Genomic DNA, 16,069 nt, shown 5'->3' on the forward strand with positions numbered 1-16,069 from the left:
TGACTTACTGTTTTTATCTCTTCAATAGGATATCTTAAATTCAGCACTCCTGATAACAAGAAAGTGAAAAGATTAAGAAGGAAATTGTGGGCCTGGCATGGTAGCTCATGCCTGTAATCCCAGCACTTTTGGAGGCCGAGGCAGGAGGATCACTTGAGGCCAGTCATTTGAGACCAGCCTGGGCAACATAGTGAGACTCTTTCTCTACAAAAATAAAAATTAAAGAAAAATTAGGCAGTTGTGATGGTGCACTCCTGTAGTCACAGCTACTCGGGAGGCTGAGGAAGGAGGATCACTTGAGCCCAGGAGTTCAAGGCTGGCTGCAGTGAGCTACTATTGTGCCACTGCATTACAGACTGGGTGACAGAGTGAGACCCTATATCCAAAAAAAAAAAAAAAAAAAAAAAAAAGGAAAGAAGAAAGAAAGAAGTGTGAAAAGAAAGAGAGTGCAAAGCCAAAGCTCAGGACTTCGGAACAACCAGACCCACCTCTCATAAAATCAGCCAATTACTTCCCACAGTCAGCCTTTTGCTAAGTTATGTAGATTTAGCTATTCCTTAGAAAGTTGGCGAATGAACCTGAACTCAGGCTGCTAAAAAGTCAATATCCCTGAATCAGAAGGAAGAGATGGTTCCATTCAGCTCACCTCATGACTAGTGAGGGATAGGGCAAATAGCTCCCTAAAGCTCTCTGCTCTGAGTTGCAGTCCTTTCAGAGTGACCAGGTCCCACCGCAGGTGTTTGGAGCTAAAAGGTTCTGCTGGGAGACTCCCCAAGCAGCTTTCCTGTCTCCAGCTGCACTTTGGATACTATGCATCTTGGTTGTGTGGCTGTGACTCCTGCCTAGTGATTATGTTCTTGTATAGAGTATTGTCAGTTTGGGTTGCTGTATTTTCCTGTATTTGTCCTGTATCTCCTAGAGGGCAAAAGCCATAATTGCTATTTCCTTTGTAACTCCCAAAGAATTAGGCATAACATTTAGCATAAAATGAGGACTCAATTACTACTGATGGTTGCCCAATTGTAACTGGTAAATTGGCAAAAAGTGGTGGTTTTTAATGGTCAATAAAGGTACCATGTATCTAGTCTTAGGAAACAAAAGGTTTATTGAAATGCATGTAGATAAATTATCATCAGCAAAAAACTGTTATGGAGTTTTCAACATGGGGTCTTTTGCTCTTAAAATGAAGTGAAGCTTTGCAAGTCCATTGTCCAATAGGAAAAATATTATATCTCTCTGTTCAGATAAAGTCCTTTAAAAAAGCAAATCTCTTTTGAAACGGTCTTTTAAACGTCTCCAGCCTGTGAATACATAACAAAACAAAAACCATATTAAAAAGACATAATTTTCTCCATTTAAAAAGAAGAATTAAATAGGAATGATTTAGGGGTAATAAACAAGGAAAATACCTAGGAATTTGAAACTCTAAAATGTTCTCCTCTTTTATTAAGTACATACTAAAATATTTGATATAATGAAAATAATTTACGAAGACAAAATAAATGACAAGTGGTCATAAAAATGCAAATAAAGTCAATCATTTTATTATTATATATTTAGGAACAAAGTTGAAATGTTATCTCCTCAAATAAACAATTTTTAAATAACTCTGATATCAGTAATTTGGAAATACAGTCCTAAATGAGTTTTAATTTCCATTGAAGGCTAAATGTCCTTAATAGAAGACTTGAAATCAATAAATATAGTAAGAGAAAATAGGAAGAAACTTTCAGAGAATTTCTGAAACTTTGTGAGTCAATAGAAATTAGCAGTTTATTTTCTACAAATCATCCTCAGGGTAAAGTGAGTCATATTCTGTTTCCGCAGGGTGCTCTGGTCTGACCTGTTTGGCTCCCCCCAGGTGGTGTTGCTGTCCTTCTCCAATTGTGAGTCTGTTGAATGGGATTATCTTCATAGTGGTTTTCTTCATGGAATACCACCGGGTTTTCCAAGTGGCCCAAATAATGCCATTATCATAACCATTAGGAGTAGATGCTTTTGAGTAAGTGCCACCTAAAACAAGTCGTAGATGTACATATCATTATTCTGGAATCTTTTTACTTCTGCAAGTCTATGAAGAGCTGTCTATTACGAAGTGCATTGCCAGTTACATAAAATTTATAGTATTATCTGCTAACTGAAAATATCTCCAAATATTCCTAAAATATCAATTTATAAAATAAACATATTATTAAACAACATCTGTGCTGTGACTCATAGTCATATCCACACTTTAAATTTATTCACTACTAGTAGGGCTAGAAACCCAAAGTTCCCTAATTGGCCTCTGTCCCTAAGGTTATCCATCCTGGACTCAGCTGCTGTGGACCATCTTTCGTCAGGCAGGTTAGAAGAGAAGGAGCCACAAAATTCCTGATGAGGTCAACTCGGGTTATTTGAAAGCACAATTTTGTTGGTTGATTGAGGAGCTTTAGGAAATGGTTCTGGCATGTTATTTTATGTCTCCATTTTAAAGTGCAGCCTCTGTTGATTTGCCTTCTCCTTGTCCTAGGGAAGCAGATCTCATGTAATTCTGTAAAAGGCTTGTCAGAGCACAACACTGGCATGAACTACAGCTCTGGCATGGCTCCCCGGATCACACAGATCAAGCATTTTCCCTTAGAGTTTCTTCTCATTGTGTGGTTTGTGAGTGCAAAGATAAGTTATGTTTCTCCAATTTAAAAATATTGTGAAAATCAAACTGTTACTTTAAATAAACTGTGCAAAGTTTCCTAGTTGGTGATTGGCTAGGACATCAGGAGGTAAGGTTGCTCATCTTGGTAGATGAGGAGACTATGGTTTGCTACAAGCCCGGAGTGGTTTGGAACACTGGTTTCACTCATCTACCCAGCAGATATGGTAGGGAAGCCCTACTGATGCTAAACGGGTCTGGTCTGACTGTTTGGCTTTCCCAGGGTGGTGTTGCTGTCCTTCTCCAATGGAGAGTCTGTTGAGTGGGATTATCTTCATAGTGGTTTTATTCATGGAATACCACTGGGATTTCCAAATAATGCCATTATTGTAACGTGGATCCTTTAGCATCGGTAAGGCTTCCCCACACATAACCGCTGGGTAGGTGAGTGAAACCAGTGTTCCAAACCATTCCAAGCTTATAGCAAACCATAGCCACCTCATCCAACCCCCATCCTAAAATAAGTGTCTACTATCCTCAGACTGGTCTCTTCTCTCAAGCTTTCACAAACCCCTGCCCTTACCAGTACTTGCCTTCTCTTTATTCTGTTCCTCCAAACACCTGCTCACTGCGTGTATCTGACACAAAGCTCATGGGAAGCCAGGTTAATGTGTCAACAAGCATCCATATAGTAATGTTAATCCATCCAGATCATTTATGTTGTATGTCTAAAGGAGATACCACAACCCAGAGTGCCAGCTATGATGGTGATAGTTTCACATATAATGCCAAACTACTGGATATTTTGCAGCAGGTGGATTTCTTTAGAAGGGCTAATTTTAGGCATGAACTTGGTATTATCCACTTCCAGTTTCAAAAAACTTAGTTGAAATAAAGAACATGATAAAATCCCTACTATCTTTATAAATTATTCTTCATTTCTTCATATCTATTTATTATTTTTATGAAAATAGTATACACTATACATTAACTTGGAATCTAAGAAAGGAAAACATACCTTGGTAATAAACTCCATTGAGATGGCCAGCATGACACTTGTTCATCCACCAACCAGATCCGTCCTGTTCAGCACAGTTGCCTTCAAACTTATCATTGTCATTGTCCCAGGTACTGAACTGCATGCCATTGTGGGATGTGAAAAACTTGTCACTAGGATCATCGCCAAAATCAAAGCCATCAAAGGCATCTCCAGCATCTCCACCAGCGAAGTAGGCATATGTTAGGCGGTACTTGTCAGCTTCAGGTCCCACCTTGAACATGGCATAGTCTGCAGTACTGAGAAGAAGGAAATACAACCATCACATGCTGACCCTCCTCAGGGATCTCAGAAGTTCCCTCTTTCATAGGACACTTCCTTGGAATTTTTGACTTTGTTTCTTAAGGCTGAAATTTGCTCATTGAGTGAAGTTTTTTGCAAATCTGGCAAGAGGCAATAGATATGTGAACCAGTCCACAGCTCATTAACACTTCCCGGGATGGGCCTAGAAGCCTTTGAAGCATCTCTGAAAACTAATAATTGCACTCACTTGGATGCTTTTTTGCTTGTTTCATTCTAAGATCAAATCCATATGTGTAGATGACTCTAATTTCATATTTTCTACTTTTATTGAAATGTTATGTGTTGCACACACATTATCATAGATCACAGAAAGTATCTGACAGTGAGTGACCCTTAATTATTGCACAAAACTTGAAGGAGATACAGTTCCATTAGCCACTCATACCACCTGAAGGGTTAGGTGCTAAAGGGGTTTTCTTTCTCAAATCAGTGTGGTAGTGGCAAGAAGGAGAGCTTCTGAGGGTATTACACAATCAAAGTCTTCCCTGTGTGGTCCAAAGCATGTGAGCTGAAGGAGTTAGAGAGATTCTTTCCTGGAAAAAATTGTGCAAGTGGACAACACTTCTATAGAGTGGGAGAAAGGATGGGCCTTAATGAATGAACAGAAATTTCCAGAAAATATTTAGCTTCTTTTCTAATCTCCAGTAGCTGGGAAATGGAAGGTCTTTTCCTAGAAGAAGGTCTACTGACTATAGCACTTTCTGGATTAAAAACCAACCAAGCAATAAAAAAAAGTCCATGTGTTTGAAGACAATATATTTCACTATTCCTTAAACATAACAAGAGGGTTGGATATTTTTCTGCATTTTAATTAGGTAACAATGCTTAAAACCTTCAAATATCTCAAGCAAAAAGAAGCCTCTAGATCACCAAAAGAGCTAGCTGGTTTACTTTTAGGGTAGCTCATGATTTGACAGAATAAATGGCCATTAAGGCACTGAGAAGTCTGAAGAGCCTGTATTTGGTTTTCAACCAGGATAGTTGTTAAGAGGACAGGCTCTAAAGTTAAACTACTTGAGTCTGAATTCTACCTCTACCACTTATCAGCAATGTGACTTTGAGCAAGTTAATCTATAAAATGGGATTAATAATAAAACCTGCTTCATGAAATAGTAATTTAGACTAGATAAAATTATAATTTTATGCTCAATTCCTGGGACTGATTAAAAGTTCAGTAATTAGCTATTATTCTGAATGGTTCCAGGGTAATTAGATTGTACCAATACACTTAGATTCATCCTGAACAGAATTTACCTTTTTGGATTGCCCAAGAACCAAACAGACTCCTGGAGAAAATGGTGGCTGGATGTGCTGTTTGCATTTGTCAGGCTGCATTTGCCATTGTCTATTGATAGTTGGAAAGTGCACATTCCAGGCAATCTTTACAATAAAAAGTTAGAAGTCATTTCAAAACAGTACCTGGTTCTGCCATTCCAGTCTTCCAGTTCCACTCTTAATGCATATGGGATGGCAGACTGTGTGCTTATCAAATGAATCTTCTCATTTCCCAGCCAAAATTCTGTTGTGCCAGTAGGAGACAGATGTCCAAATCCTTCTTTATATTGAATCCAGTTTTTCTTGAAATCCACACTGCCATCAAGTCTCTAATTACACATTTGCAAGAGCAAAAGGAGAAAATAGACTATCAATGTATGTAAAGAGAATGCTGTCAACATTTTGTCAAAAATACAGAGCACTGGTTCTATCAACTCCCAACTAAGTGATCTTGGCCAAGCCACCTCAGTTTCCTCATGTATCAAATAGGAAAAATGATGGTTACTTCTTAGGGTTGCTGCAAGGATCATGAGAGAGAATATAAGGGAAATACTTAAGAGGGTTCCTGGCACATCATAAATTCTAAATGAGTGGTAATATTAAAAAGACACCTAGACGACTTCAGAACTCTAGCTGGATATTACTGATTCTTACACTTATGATGGAACCCATTGCTCAATCGGTGTCTGGCAACTAATGCTTCCACCATTCATTCCCTCTGAGCACCCCCTGTAGAAACAGTTGTAACAGTGGTGGGAGGTAAACAGAAAGTAAAGGAGCCAAGATTCCTAGTGGGTATCAGCAAGTGGCAGGTGCAACACAGGTTCCTTGTCTTGGAGCAGCCCAAGTGTATCCTCTGGTGTGTGAAAGGGTGTGGTGGTCGTGGGGTGGTGGGGGGTGGTGTTGGGCTTCCTCATCTTGTGATGGGAAACCTCAGGTCTTGACCTACCTGACAAAAGAGTTTTCTTCTTTTTCTTTGTCACTGTGGTACTATGATTATGTGCCACCATGAATCTACAAAGTCAGTGCCAGTACAATATAGAGTCAAGTCACAAACTCTGAAACTATACTGCCTAGGTTCAAATGCTGACTCTGTTGCTTATTAGTTATGTGGTCTTGGGCAAGTTATTTAACCTTGTGTGCCTCAGTTTCCTTTTCTGTAAATAGGAGTAACAGAAGTACCTTCCTCTTAGGGCTATTGCAAGGATTAAATGAGCTACGGTTCACAAGGTGCTTAGAAAAGTATCTGCCATATGGCAGAAACAATGTAGGAATTTATTAAATACACATGGTGGGGAAAAAATTACCTTCTGAAACACAGTCCATCCATTTCCAGACCCATCAATTTCACAGTAGACTAAGAATTGCTGGTTAGCTTTCAGAGGTTTGATAAAGTAAAGCCCGCTCTGTTTAGCTCCCTTATTGGCAATGTCTTGACAATCTAGAGAAGGAGAATCGACTTTTACTGTGGTTTGAAATGCAGGTAAGACTGTGCCAGCCTTGAAAAATAGCTTTTAACATGTAGTAAACTATTCATTTTCCAAGAATAATTTTCTTACTTTTCACATCAGCATTCCTTTTAAACTGTTTTTTTTAGCTATTCAAGAAAGGTCTAGACGACTGAAATTCTTAGACTTAATGGGTAGCCACTTTCTAAACTATTCCTATACTTTCCAGTACATACTTTCTCCTTTACATTATTTACTTTGATGAACCTAATCCCAATATAACCTTCATCAGTTACCTTTCCCAGTGATATCATGGATTTGCACCGTGTCTTTGCAAGGTTCCTGGCACTGTGCTTCAAGCTGGGCTACCTTCTCTTTCAGGTTAACAATCTTTTGATTATTTGAATTATATATTTCCTGCAAATATCTACAAACAGAAACATAAGATAACAAAAATAAGAAGACAAAAATAAGTATTCCTTTCAGAAGAGTAATTTTATATTTTCTTTGGAAACTGCTAAGTATTTTCTTAAGAAGTACTTTCTGATAAATTATTCCATTCTTGGGGAAAATGTACAATTATATTACTAAATTAACATGAATTAAAATTATAAACTTTTTGAAAAAGAAAAACAAATCAAAAAATCAATTAAAACAGGAATACAATGTGGACCTGAATCTTTTTGCTTAGAATGGGGCATATTGTCTCAACTCCCAACACAAATAACAAAGTCCTTGTCAATAAGCAAATGTCATTGACATTTTGCTTTTTACTTTATGCATAAGGGACAGCAGATAGCAACCTGCAAGAGTGGTGAGACTGGTTAATAGGAACACCCCCTGATGCCTTAGAAGCAGGAAAAGCTCAGTTCAGTAATTCACATGTGCTGAAGGAGTATACCTTTCACTTGTGGATCTACTGAGGCTATACATATAAGCTTCAATCTAAAATATAACTTACACAGGGACATGATCTGGAACGTTATTGTATGTAAAATAAAACAACAGATACTTCCCCTTTCTTCTTTAATGCTTCTGGTTACATAGCTTTGGGAATGGACTGGGGGAAGTAAAAACCCTCCTTTTGTAGTTACTTACAGGGTGGCTTGTAAATATCCAAAAATGATAGAAAACTGTCTACAATGCATAAACCGTTCTTTCTTTGAAGTAAAAAAGGGTAGACAAACTATTTGTCCACGTTTTCCCTCTACCTTGTCTTAGGCAATTTCTGTACAATAACCTCCTTCAACTTCAATGATGGACAATAATAATGCAAGTAATAATAATAACAATAATAACAAGGGCCCTCTGATAGCAAAAAGAGGAGAAATCTTTCCTGGGCCACTTCTCCCTAGCTACTATTTATCTCAATTTCTCAAGCTGCTTTGAGAAAAATTCAGAAAAAAAATCGGGGAAAAATATTAAAACTGTATCTGAGACCTTATGTTCAGAAAGTTTATGAGTCCCTGAGAAGCTGTTAACAGAGACATTCACTTCCAAATGAAGGGAAGAGACTATGCAGGTTCATTCTGCAATGATCAATATGAGCTTTGCAATATTTGCTACACTTAGTCTCTCAAGACATGTTTCTTCCTGCTCCACATTCAATATAATTTACTTGAGGAGCCAAAATCCTTACTATGCCTCTGCTTGCTAATTTTTTTAACCACCAATTTGTCAACATTTTTATAAAGAGGATTTTATTTTCAACACCCAAATTCCTATGAGATTGATTTTATGTTGTAAGATAAATGGGGTATGGGGAAAAAATTTTCGATAAATATGGTCAAACTAGCATTTGAAGACATCTAGAACATCTTTCTTCAATGTGATTATTAATAAGCAATTATAACCCAGTATAATTTATATTGCACTAAAAACTTCTATCTCTACTATGCTCAACATAATCAGGCATAATGTCACTGGGATATTATAAATGGGGAAAACACATGAAAAATTACTTTCACTCAAGTATAGAATATTAAATAAAAACTAAATCAGTCTTGCAGAGCAAATTAAAACAAAAATCCTTACCGAATACTTGAGTCATGTGTTAAAATCAATGCTTCATATTTCATAATTTCTTCTAACATTTTCCTGGACTTCATAGTAGCAGCGTCTATCATATCTGTAATATAGGATCAGAGACATAAAAATCCTTAAGCAAATAGAACAACTAAAACAACAGCAAAAGAACTTCACAGATTATTATTATTATTTTTTGGTCAGTAGTCTTCATTTTCTCACTTGGTTTTGATGATTCATCAGGATTATAAGTGAGTTGGATTGCTTTTATCAGCTGTTTGACTTCTGATGTTTTGTTTTCAACTTGATGTAAGATGTCTTCCAAAGACTGTAGATCCTTGTCTACTTTGGTTTGATAAGTAGACAGGAAATCTGCAATGCCACAGGTAGTTGGACAATAACTACCCTGAAAATATAACAGTGATTAAAAATGTTGACAGATGCTACTCTTAAAATCTATTAAGAAAAATAGGTAAAACCTAGACTATGTTTTTAAAAAGTTACAAGTGCCAGATGATATTTATGAGGGAATTATTTCTATTCCTCTGCCCCTCTCCAGTTCACACACAAAGGGAGAAACATAAAAACTACTTACGAATCTTTCATCTAAGATGCAGCAGTTGTCTCTGGTAGCAACATACTAAAAGAGAAAAAATACAGAAATTTCACTAGTTTATTATCTGTTTTATTTTCCAGCTTTCCATTTAAAACAACGTTTTGTGAAGAGCACACTTACTGCTACACATGTTGAAGAGAGAAATAAAAGAGCATAGAAGTAGAGAATTAAATTCCGGGGGTGCAAGGACCAACTCATGATGTCTGAGTGCCCGGAGCTCCGAGCCTTGTAGCGTCAGCACTGTCACCTCTCAGGCTCCAATTGTCCCTTTATGTAAGCTCCTGGGATAGCCAGGACTGCAAATGGCTGGAGCTGATCACGGGGCCTCCTTACCAGAAGGGTGGGCAGGTCTTTCCCGTTCCTTTTTCCTCATCCTGGCCCCCAACCTATACTGTCAGGTTCCCAGATTTTGCACACAGGTTGAAGCTCCTCCTTTTTGGCCCAGCTCAAGGTTTTTTCTCTGATCCAAAATTATCTGCAAAGGCTAGTGAAGCATTATCCATTGCTGTGAGGAGGAGGGCAGTCCTGGAGGCTGTGTGATGCAACTTCTTCCAGTACATGGCTGAGAGCAAACAGATATGACCTCGAACTAAACAAACCTAGTCTATCCTTAAGATGGGTCCTGAGCCATCACCTGAATTACCAAAAGAACTTTCTTAGCCTAGGGATCAGTTAACATTATTATTTTAGCCTAGGGATCAGTTAACATTATTATTTTTAATCTGTGGCTGTGGCAGGAGGAGACTGATTTCCCCCATGTCCCAGTTCACTATTCCCAGGAATGAATGACCCTGGAAACACATTCCTGTCCCTCTGTGTCAACCATGTTCATAGGCTCTCACTTCTCAGGGAGGTTTTGAGCTCAATCTTCCCTTTGTCTGAAGATGGGCATGGCACCCCATCTGCCACAGAGAAAAGAGCCAGGAGCCCACTTCATTGTTCCTGTGGTTCCATCAAGCTATCTCAGAGAAGAGAAAAATCCACCTCTCTTGTATCTAAGGAGAGTAGAGGCATAGCTGAAGGAAGGGGCAAAATGAGATGCTGGGGAGGGGCCATCATTTCTGTTTGGCCCTTAAAGCATCCTTGTGTTTGGGAAAACATGTCTGTCATCACTGCCTATTGAGATTTATCACTTGGCGTTACACTATTATTAATGTCTCTATTTTTGGTTATCCCTCATTTCTTCCTCTGGAACCAAGCTTATTATAAGTTTTGATGAAATATGTTAGTGGGAGAAATGCCTCCAGTTTGAAAGAAATACTAATACTTTAATTTTTAATTCTGTCTTTACAAAGGTATATTTATTGACTCAAAAACAAAGATAAATGTTCATATTCAGTAAATAATCAATAATTATAACAAAGTGAACACATCAAAACCAGATTTGTTGCTTTTCTTCTCCTCCTTAATATATCCCTCTCTGACTTAGGAGTTATTGTCAATCATATCACCATACCACCAGCCAATTAAGTCTCACAATCTTTCTCATCCATCTTTTCCACTCAGCTAATCAGTTGTCAATCAAGTCAGTTGAATTAAACATTTAAGTATTAGTATTCTTTCAAACAGCTCTACCTCAGATAGCATTTGTAGCAACCTTATATTATATGTATACATGCTGTATCCACTGCATTAGATTGTAAACTGATTTCTGTGGCTACGGCATCTAACATATATAGCTGTACTTAACATAGTTGTAGTTAACACTCAATAACTATGTAATGACTTGAATCAGTTGCCTCTGTGAAGAAGTATGGGATGCAGAGGTGGAGGACAGGATTGGAAAAAAAGGCTTTATTTTTCTCTGTAAACTTTCTATATTTAGAATGTTGAATGTATATAAATATTACCTACTAAAATATATATGATGAAAATATGTAATTATTGATCATTCACAAAGATTTACATAGTACACTGATAATTACATCTTGCTAACTTTTTAATATGATTTGAACATGAAAGGTGACTCAGGCATTGCCTTTGCCTTCAAGAAGTGTGTAGCTCAATTGGGAAATGTATAAATAAATAGTTGTTAAGGCTCTGGAGTCCATCTCCCTAGGTTTGAATCCCATCTTTACAATTTACTGGCTGTGTGATTCAGTACAAGTTACTCAATCTCCTTGAGTTCCATTATCCATGTCAGTAAAAGAGAGATAATACTTATGATATGGTATTTACTTAATAGGGCTATTACTAAGATTTAGTGGGATAATGTGTTGAGCACATTACCCAATTCATGGTAAGTGTTAAGTAAATGTTTGTAAGGTTTATGAATTACCAAATATATTTGGTATAAAATCTATGTAAATAGGAAACTCTTTTAATAGAGCTATTATTGGTAGATTTGGTTCACAGGGAACAAGCTTTGTTGTTCTAGCTACAGAAATTCTCTTTAATAAAAAATCTGTTGCAACTAACTGCATTCTCCTTCTGTAAGATTCCCCAGAGAAGAAAGCACCTGGTCGTTTAGTTTAGGAAATTCTATCCAAATTGATTTTACCAATCAAAGATCAAATGATAATATAAATGGATTGCATGCCTTGTGAGAAGGTATACTTCATATCTGTAAGAATGTTCAAGCAAAGTGTGTTTAGACAGAGCATGTCTTTGTGGTTCTTTTTGCTGAAGACCATAAAATATTAGTTTGTTGAATTTAGGGTAACAATTCATGCAGCCACAGTTTGGGTTCTGAGCTCCTTAACGTCATAAAGTTTCATTGGTTGTGTTAAGATATATAATATTCACAAAGTTGATAAACATTTAAATTGAGGACATTAGAAATTCTATCTTATCCCATTTTAGAAGTGGAATACTTGTATTACAGGCTTTTAACTGACTTATATTGGAATCCAGATGTGTTATCACAATTTTAGAGAAAATAATTTCCTTTTACTACAATCTCAAGTCCTAAATCCAAATCATATAAGACAAGATGCTTGCTCTCTGAGAAAAAAAAATGGTCAACAGTGATTTAGCGGTCTACATTGGCCCTGCATTCAATCTAGTATCACTTAGGCTTATTAAATTTTAACTAGTTTTTTCATGTTTGGGCCAATTTTTTCTTTGAAAAATGATAAATGATTGATGAATTCCAGGAATGAAGAATATTTCTTAAATCACAGTTCTTCTACTTCCAGGTATGTTTTTTGAGATAATAGCATAGGTAGTATTTAAGCCAAAATAATCATTTACTGTAACTCTGAGGTCAGTGGGCTTGTTTATTGAAATAATAATGTCCCAAATTCCCTATCGTCCAACCGTTTGTGTTCTGATTTGAAAACACAAATCTACAGCTAACAGTCTTCGTGTATATTGGTAATTTACTCTGTGAGCCAAGTCTGTTACATTCATCTTTGCTCCAAAATTATTTGCTGAATTTAAATTTGATTATGTAGAAGACTTCTTGACCTGGTGACAAATGATATAGCCCTAAGGAATAATAGAAAGAACTACCAATTTTGAGCATCTTCTTTATGCTAGATATTATGTGGTAGTATAGCTTTTGTTGTCATGTATATTCTCTCATTTAATCCTCACCACAAGCCTAGGAAGTAGATATAATTACCTGTATCTTATAATGAAAAAAGAAAGGCCTAGAGATGTTGTGTAACATATGCAGGGTCAGTGTGCCAGAACAGGAACTCAAACCCATGGGGCCCAATGCCTGTGCTCTTAACCATGAATCTTAATACAACCATGAAGCCCTTCTTAATTTAAAATAATACACAGATACAAGGTGTTATGAGACTCAAAGTTATTCACTGATAGAATGGATTTTAAAGATGTGTGTATGCATCTATATAAGTGTGTGCAAGATTATTTGAACACACATTTACATCTATCTACCAACTTATCTATCTTCTTCTCTGGGTTAGAGACAAGATTTTGTGAATGATATTTTACAGTCTTTGAGTATTTCTCAAACCTAGATTTGTGTTGTTTTATGATTAGCTTGTGTTTAAGGTCCTTTTTTTTCTCTCTCTCTCTTTAGAGATGCAGCCTAGCTTTGTTGCTCAGTCTGGCCTCAAACTGAACTCCTGGGCTCAAGCGATCCTCTTGCCTCAGCCTCCTGAGTAGCTCGGACTATGGGCACGTGCCAATGCACCTGGCTTCAGTCCAATTTTAGATGGAAGCAGTTTTTCAATGTTAACTGCATGGTTCAAGTTTAATAGGACTTGATAAATTGAATTCCATCAGTAAGTTAAAGGGAGAGACAGCCACTGCGTGGTCAAGGAAGCTCAAATCAATGGCGACAATGATATATCTGTTTTTCTAACAAGTAAACCATTTCTAGATCTAAGCTAAATTTATAGCCTGAACCCTCAGAACTGGATTTCCTAAAAACTGGCAGAAAGAAAATGACCTATTGGCATACTGAAAGCCAGTCCAACCTAATAGTAAAAATATCCCATTAAGGGCAACAGAGTTGTCTGTTAGAATATTTGCTTTGTGTATAAAAATAGCCCAGGGAAAGTGAAAACGCAAAAGTTTCTTGGTAGTCTGTGAACAATGTGCTTTTAGTTTCACTATGTAAATCAAAGACAAAAACAACATTGGGCACAAGTAAAATGGACTCCCTCACTGACAGCAGAACAGCACCCACAGGTTGAGTTTTGCACTTCTTAACTTCATAAAGTTTCATTACATGTGTCATTTGGGGGATCTGTCCTAGTGGCAGGGATGTTGAAAAATCTCTGCTGTGATTGGAATTTAGGAAATAAAGTAACTGGGTGCCTAGAGAAAGAAGGATTATCCCATTGGCAATTACAGAGGCCAAAGAGGCTGGAAATTAGCCATTTTTAATACTAGTTTGAGACTAAGGAATGATCTGAGGTGCCCTGGATTGAGACAAATTGGAACAGAGAAGTTGGATTTAAGTGTTTTGCTGTGCCACATTGGTATCTGCTACTGGTTTGTTTGTGTTTTTCCATCTTTGTGTAATCTACGATTTTAAATCTCTCACCCCATGAAAGAATTTTCATGACTAAATATGATTAGCAGGAGATTTACAAGAGCAAATGAGTTTGGGGGTAAAAATAAACCACCACCAACCAAGGGGCCAAGTTATATTCACAAGAATGTGCTCTGGAAAGAAGAAACTTTTTAAGCCTTTGAGTAGAAATACTGGCCTATGTTGAAAGTGGACAGGCCCCTGTTTGAGAAAAACTGTAGTTATTTTGTCATATAAACTATCTTTGGAGGAATATATATATATTTCTAAAGAAGGAGAGAAAATAAGAAGAATAGAGAATGCTATCAGATCATCAAAGCAATTCAGTCATCTTATCTAGCTTAACGCACACATTTGCTTTAACCCGCAATTTTGAATGAGGACAAACAAAACATTTATAAGATTTAGATCTTTGTTTTAAATTCTAACTACTTGGGTTTGTTTATTGTCTTAGTGTAATTGCACTATAGTCCTTTCAAAGTTAAATCCATATAGGATTTGCTGTGTACAAAGGCTAACTTTCTATTGACATTTTGAAGGACTTTGCTTCATCCATGAAAGGTGACATATCTCTGTCTTCTTCAAGTGTAGATTTCTGTGTATACTTTACCTTGAGTGGTGGAGCAGTGACCTCTACTAAGTAAACAAAGATACGATTTGCAAAACCAGATTAAGTCAAAGACCCAAATATTTGTTGAATGTTGTGCAAGAAAGCCTAGAGTGTAAATCACACTCTTGATGGATAACACTATGGCTGCAAGTTACCGAAGAATGGTCTGGCTTCAGGGCTGACCAGAGCAAGCTCATTCACAAAGAAACAAGGTTAGGTCAAAATTTAGAACACTGCATTTTACCTTTTATAAACAGAAGAGAGGAAATTCTGTTGACCAAGATCCAGGAAACCGATTGCTTAATTATGCATCCTTCTGGGTCGGAAAACTACCTGATATTTACGTATCAATACTTCCTGTGGATCTCACTATGCTTTATAAGGTTAATTTCCTCATTAGTACTTTATTGATATTTAATACTACATCATCTAATTATGGCTATGGAAGGCCCCATACCCCTCCTCATATTAACCTGATATGTTAAGCCATTTCTAGCTCTGACCGAGAAACTTTATAGAATTTATCTAGGATAATATATAAAATAATGCTGAATCAAATATGCACCACAAAATTTGGCTGCCGGGTAACTGCACACTGTCCCATGGTGTTCCTCTGCTGGATGCTCAGATCAAAGTGGTCATTCACTTAGTAAATACATATTGGGCATATACTATTTGCCAGGCCCTGTTCTACACAATGAACCAAAGTCGCTGCTGATAAGTTTACATTCTAGTGGAGAGAAAGAGGATATAAACAAAATATTATATAATGTCAGTTGGTGACACGGGCTGTGAACAAAAATGAAGAAGGATTAAGGAAATGAAAGACTAGAGGAGGTGCTGTTTTAGATATGGTGGTCGGGCAGCACTCTAGGTTAAGGTGACATTTGCTGGGTTTCTGGTGAGGCTAGTTACAAAGCTCATGGCTGGCTCACTATTGCCACCTGCAGGCCCCAATACATCTGGCGGATGAATGATTTAAAGCCAACAGACATATTTTTTTCATTTAGAGCTGTCAGAGATTTGACAAGTGTAGGTAAGTAATAGAATGAGAAGTATACTAAGAGAGGAACACTGCGCAAGTTAGCCAGAAAATACCACAATGACCATCTACACATTACTATTGAGCTTGCGAGTTATGCCATTCTCTTC

At 37.1% G+C, this 16,069-nt stretch overlaps 1 protein-coding gene across 2 annotated transcripts; it reads right to left on the reverse strand.

Annotated features, from left to right (window-relative positions):
• Nucleotides 1-1,082: 1,082 nt before the first annotated feature.
• On the reverse strand, nucleotides 1,083-9,620 carry FGG (fibrinogen gamma chain). Of its 2 annotated transcripts, XM_004040534.5 has the most exons (10): nucleotides 9,477-9,619; nucleotides 9,336-9,380; nucleotides 8,963-9,146; nucleotides 8,750-8,843; nucleotides 7,012-7,142; nucleotides 6,575-6,708; nucleotides 5,412-5,596; nucleotides 3,651-3,928; nucleotides 1,844-2,013; nucleotides 1,083-1,301 (listed from the first exon to the last, which is right to left on the reverse strand). In XM_004040534.5, the coding sequence occupies exons 1-10, from the start codon at nucleotides 9,552-9,554 to the stop codon at nucleotides 1,287-1,289; spliced, it is 1,314 nt and encodes a 437-aa protein (XP_004040582.2). In that variant the 5' UTR covers nucleotides 9,555-9,619; the 3' UTR covers nucleotides 1,083-1,286. The 2 variants fall into 2 exon arrangements, with proteins under 2 accessions (XP_004040582.2, XP_018880801.2); XM_019025256.3 differs by lacking the exon at nucleotides 1,083-1,301 and having other exon boundaries at nucleotides 1,646-2,013; nucleotides 9,477-9,620.
• Between the last annotated feature and the right edge of the window lie 6,449 nt (nucleotides 9,621-16,069).

The sequence above is a fragment of the Gorilla gorilla genome, chromosome 3, assembly GCF_029281585.2.
Source record: "Gorilla gorilla gorilla isolate KB3781 chromosome 3, NHGRI_mGorGor1-v2.1_pri, whole genome shotgun sequence".
Lineage (NCBI taxonomy): Eukaryota > Metazoa > Chordata > Mammalia > Primates > Hominidae > Gorilla > Gorilla gorilla.

What these genes read in the sequence shown, in the direction of transcription:
- FGG (XM_019025256.3), bottom strand. Translation starts at nt 9,554, where the DNA reads ATGAGTTGGTCCTTGCACCCCCGGAATTTAATTCTCTACTTCTATGCT. An exon ending in ACACATGACTCAAGTATTCG is followed by an intron (nt 7,143 to 8,749) that starts GTAAGGATTTTT and finishes TTCTGTTTGTAG; the next exon opens with ATATTTGCAGGAAATATATA. An exon ending in CAATGGAGTTTATTACCAAG is followed by an intron (nt 2,014 to 3,650) that starts GTATGTTTTCCT and finishes GACTTGTTTTAG; the next exon opens with GTGGCACTTACTCAAAAGCA.